The sequence below is a fragment of the Limulus polyphemus genome, unplaced genomic scaffold, assembly GCF_000517525.1.
Source record: "Limulus polyphemus unplaced genomic scaffold, Limulus_polyphemus-2.1.2 Scaffold72, whole genome shotgun sequence".
In the NCBI taxonomy this organism is placed as follows: domain Eukaryota; kingdom Metazoa; phylum Arthropoda; class Merostomata; order Xiphosura; family Limulidae; genus Limulus; species Limulus polyphemus.
The window spans coordinates 880,241-885,002 of NW_013665682.1; the positions used below are offsets into that span (position 1 = coordinate 880,241).

Genomic DNA, 4,762 nt, shown 5'->3' on the forward strand with positions numbered 1-4,762 from the left:
ATAAATAATTTTGTTAAATTTTAGTATTTTATTAACATTTACATGTAAAAATTCTGAACTCACCATGATAAAAATATTTTAAATGGCTTAGTATATTTATGGTTTGAAACCGTTAAAAAAAAATCACATTTGGTAAGAGGAATATTTTAAATTTTTATGAACCAAAATATTTTATAACTACATTGTTGTTTTTGTGTTGGCAGCCAGAAGAGTTTGGAGAGATTACTTTCCTGCTGTCGATGCAATTGTTTTTCTAGTTGATGCAGTTGACAGAGAAAGATTCCCAGAATCAAAATTAGAATTGGATGTAAGTGGTTTGGAAGCATTAGGTTAGGTTATGCAGTGTATTCACCATGTGGACTCTTTTTAATTTTTGTATATTTGTTTGGTATTGAAATGGTGTTTTGGGCTCTATGCTCAATTCTTCATCAGTTCTTGATAATTACAGTGAAAACCCCGATTTTACGCGCCCTGATTTAACGGGAATTCGGATATATAATGCGATGGGTCATTAACTCATTCAACACAGGCTCGGTCCCTGGGACCAACCTCGTAACGTTCAAGCAAAAGAACACTCAATCAGTTTTTTAAGAAATAAACTGCAAATGATGATTGCTAATATTCTTAAATGTTTTTATTTGTTGTTTTGTTTATTAAAAAGCATACTAAAAAATAATTTGTTTTAATTTCAACTGTAACAACAATGATTCATTCTCAAAATTCCTTAATTCAGAGGTAATTTACTTGCCAGAAAGGGAACGTGTAAAAAAAAACTAGTCAAAGAGGGCGAAAATAGAAATGTTTTAGGATATTCGGTCAACATTGGGTCAGTTTGAACAGTGATTGTATTGAACCCCAATTTAGCACGACCCCGCTTGTTTCGTGATGACATTTTATGGACCTCAACGCGTTATAACGGGGCTACACTGTATATTGATTTTTTTTCATAACATTTTATGCTTAAAGACATATTTTAGATTTTTATTGTTTGGATTGCTTAAAAAAGTTACTGAATTTAAAATTTTTTCACACCTACATAAATAAAACCATTTTCACATCTAAATTGATTTATTTTTGACCACCATTAGAATTGTGTCTAGAAATTTTGACTCTAGTTTCAAGTTCCTATGATTTTGTGTCTTGAATAATGTTGGTTATATCTACTGCCTTTAACAGTTTTTCTCCAAATAATTTGATGATAATTTTTTGTTTTGTTTTTATTGTTAATTATTTCCATACATACAGTAATGGCTGCCTTATGGGGGAGAAAAAAAGGTCATTGTGATCGGAACATTGGATATCTATTAAAATATACATTTATATTATTCACATACTGTGAACTAACACTGATCAAGAAACAAAAAACAGAATCTTTCTTTTGTTTTAATTTTTTTTTCCCTAAAATTTTTGGTTCTTCATGGGATTTCACAAGCTTCAGTCTCATTGGTTTTTGTATTAGTAGTATAAACCACATTCAGTCTCTCATCATCAAAAAGTAAGACAGTCACTGACTGACTGGGGGTAAATTATTTCTCCTGTTTTTGGATCCACAATTTTTGTTGGAATTGATTTTAGGGATTCTTCAATTTTTTTATTTTTCATGATCATACAAAATGTACATTTTTAATAACCCTACTCCTAGCCTTTTCTGAAAGTGTACACCTAAAATGAAGCATTTTAAAGAGGTATGAGTGGACATTATAGATACAGTACTAGGAAACAGAAACTCAGTGTTTAAGTCCACAAAAGTTGTTACTGGCCAGTACTTCTGTAAATTAGTTATTGGTTGCAACGATGTCCTTGTTATATAGTTTTAAAAAAGTGCATGAGCTCCCCTCCCCCATGTACATTTTGTATGCTTTTAAAAATGGCAAAAATTGTGAATGACCCCTTACTTTATATTTTTTTCATGTATGACATGTATAAATCCGGCTTTTGTATTTATAGTTAAATGAAGTAATGTACAGCTACTATTATTAGATATTAACAAATAAGTCAGCAGTGCACATTTCAGCTTTCTTAGAGATCATTGTTTTAAGTAATTTTCTGGTATTCTACCAGTGGTCACAATTTTGTCCAACAAAATCAGCTGAAAAAGAATTTAATTATGTGTATGTGTGCAGAACACTACTTCATCACACATTTGACTGCTTTCCTTCCTGGATATATACGTTGTTGTCTGTGCCTTTCTGGTAACTAGTGCACTTTCGCACTAACACCTAATCCGTTTCATAGTAATATCATTCAGGCTTGGTGCAGATCTGTTATAAATGGGGTAAATTGGTTCTGACTCTTATCTTTGATAGCCAAACTCGTAATTTCTGTTCTACTCTTAATATATTTTCTTTGGTTCAGGATTTGTTACGTATTAAGAGTTCATTATATTTTCCATATAGTTTCTCATTCTTTGCTAGTTTGTGGTGCCTGCTTTAGTGACCATACACCTTGTTAGATACTGAACTCAAGTAATTTCATTTTTTCATCATTGTTGCTTTCTGTTTTTCTGTCTTTTAAAAATGTCATGTAAACCAATGTTTGTGATGAACATCAATTTTCACATTTCCCAGAGTTTGTTAACAGATGAGCAGTTAGCCAATTGTCCTGTCCTCATATTGGGAAATAAAATTGATAAACATGGAGCTGCTAGTGAAGATGAACTGAGAGCTTACTTTGGACTCTTTGAACAAACATCGGGAAAGGTAAGTATGTTTATTGCTGAACTTGTATGTAGAGCTGGGTGATTTAGTCAGTTAATCAATTTGATTATTGTATGTATGTGTTAAATTTTTTTTTTTTCATCAGAGGTGCAATTGAAAAAGAATCTGTGATGTTGAAGCCTAATGCATTCTTTGATTTGCTGTACCCTCTGCTGTGTACTACAGTTTGGCCTATCTAAGGTTCACCGGCACAACGTGGGTCAGCAAACCAAAGAAGTACCATAAGGCCTCTTATAATGGTGAAGTGTATTATACGACTAATTGCCCAGCTCTACGTGTGTAGTGGTAAACATAGGATGGTATACTTGTATTGATAAAATGTTTTGGAGAAGTTCTGTAGTTTCAATCAGCATTTCTCAATCCATAGGTCATCAGAATGTGTAAAATATTAGTAGATAATAGTTTGTTTATTCATTTATTTAGTAAGTATTTTATAAGCCAGGTGTTTCTTATACTGAAACTATTTACTGGGTTGAAACAGACCATCAATGTTTACAGATGGGTTCTGAGCAAAAAAAGGTTGAATAATAATTTAACTTGGTGCTTTAAGTCATTATTTGTTACCAGTTGTGTTAAAATTAATGTAAAATGTTTGTTTTATATTACATGCTTTACTCTATTATACACTCTCTGACTGTTTGAAATTTGACATGATTTGTTATCAGTATATTGGATGGCATTCTTTAGATATCACAAAATCTTTATTATTCAAAAGATGTTTAGTTGTGATTAATGATTAATTTTGAATATCATATATGTAGCAAAGATCAACCAGCTTCAGTAATTGACACTGACTGTATCCAAAATGAATTTCTTATTCAAAGTTGTTGTAAAGGCATACATATAATTCATAAAACTTTTAAATGTATGTTGCAATTTTTAAAACATGCACTCTCTTCAAATTTTCATAATTTAATTGATTCTACAATTTTTTTAGGTTTTCAATAATATAAGCATATTTTTAACTAGTATGTAGTTAAACCTGACTAGATTCATTGTTTCACAATTATGGGATGTTTTGTGTTTTTTTTAGGGTAAAGTTCCACGGTCAGAATTACCAGGACGGCCCTTGGAACTTTTCATGTGTAGTGTACTGAAGCGACAAGGATATGGAGAAGGTTTCCGATGGCTGGCACAATACATATGATTATGTTACTTTAACATTTAATATGTAGGTCAATATTCATTACAGTAAAATAATTTCAAACATACTTTACAAAGAAATGCATATGTGTGTTTCATTATCAGATGAAAAAATCGTACATAAAAGATTATGAATATAAGTTATTCTGAAGTGTCACGATTTTGTTAGATATTTCTCTAACAGTTTTGTTTTAGGAATGTTCTTATCTTTTTAAGTCGCAATGTACAGGCTTTTCTTTAATCATACATGTTAAAACGAGATAATTTACATGACATGTTAGAATACACATGAAATAAACATATTTTTGTTTTACTTCACTGTTATTGATAAACGTATATTTTGAAAGTTTGATGGGGGAGGGGGGGATATAAGGCCTGATTTTTGGATCATCTTCGTTGTGATGTATACTTTTATGTAATTCTATGAAAGTTGGCACACATCATGAATTTTTAAACTAACAAAGAAATATAACAAAATATTAATAACTATAACAAGATTTCATCACCATAACTACATCATAAGTATGTATGTCTGTATCTACATGTTTAAGAAAATATTTACATTCAACAGCACCTTGTTTAATTGTATTAAAAAAATATAGAATACAGTTTGGTGCTAAAATACTAATCAATGTGATGCATGTATAGTTAAACTCATCACATCTCAATTGAGCTACTTTTATAATTCAAAAAATATTTCCTTTTTTACTTTAAAATAAAAGTTACATGCATGCACACACACACACACACACACACACACACACACACACACACACACACACACACACACACACACACACACACACACACACACACACACACACTATATATATACTACTACTAGTAGTAGTGTCTACTATACTATATACTTATATCTATATTATTAACTTAAGTGTTACTAC

At 30.8% G+C, this 4,762-nt stretch overlaps 1 protein-coding gene across 1 annotated transcript in view; it reads left to right on the forward strand.

Moving 5' to 3' along the window:
• LOC106466186 (GTP-binding protein SAR1b-like) overlaps positions 1–4,173 on the forward strand; it is an 18,109-nt gene extending 13,936 nt beyond the window's left edge. Inside the window, exons 5-7 of the mRNA XM_013926431.2 lie at positions 204–307; positions 2,568–2,699; positions 3,751–4,173. Coding sequence (XP_013781885.1) covers positions 204–307; positions 2,568–2,699; positions 3,751–3,864 — 350 coding nt within the window. The 3' untranslated portion in view covers positions 3,865–4,173. The remainder of the gene's footprint in view (positions 1–203; positions 308–2,567; positions 2,700–3,750) is intronic.
• The last annotated feature ends 589 nt before the right edge of the window (positions 4,174–4,762 follow it).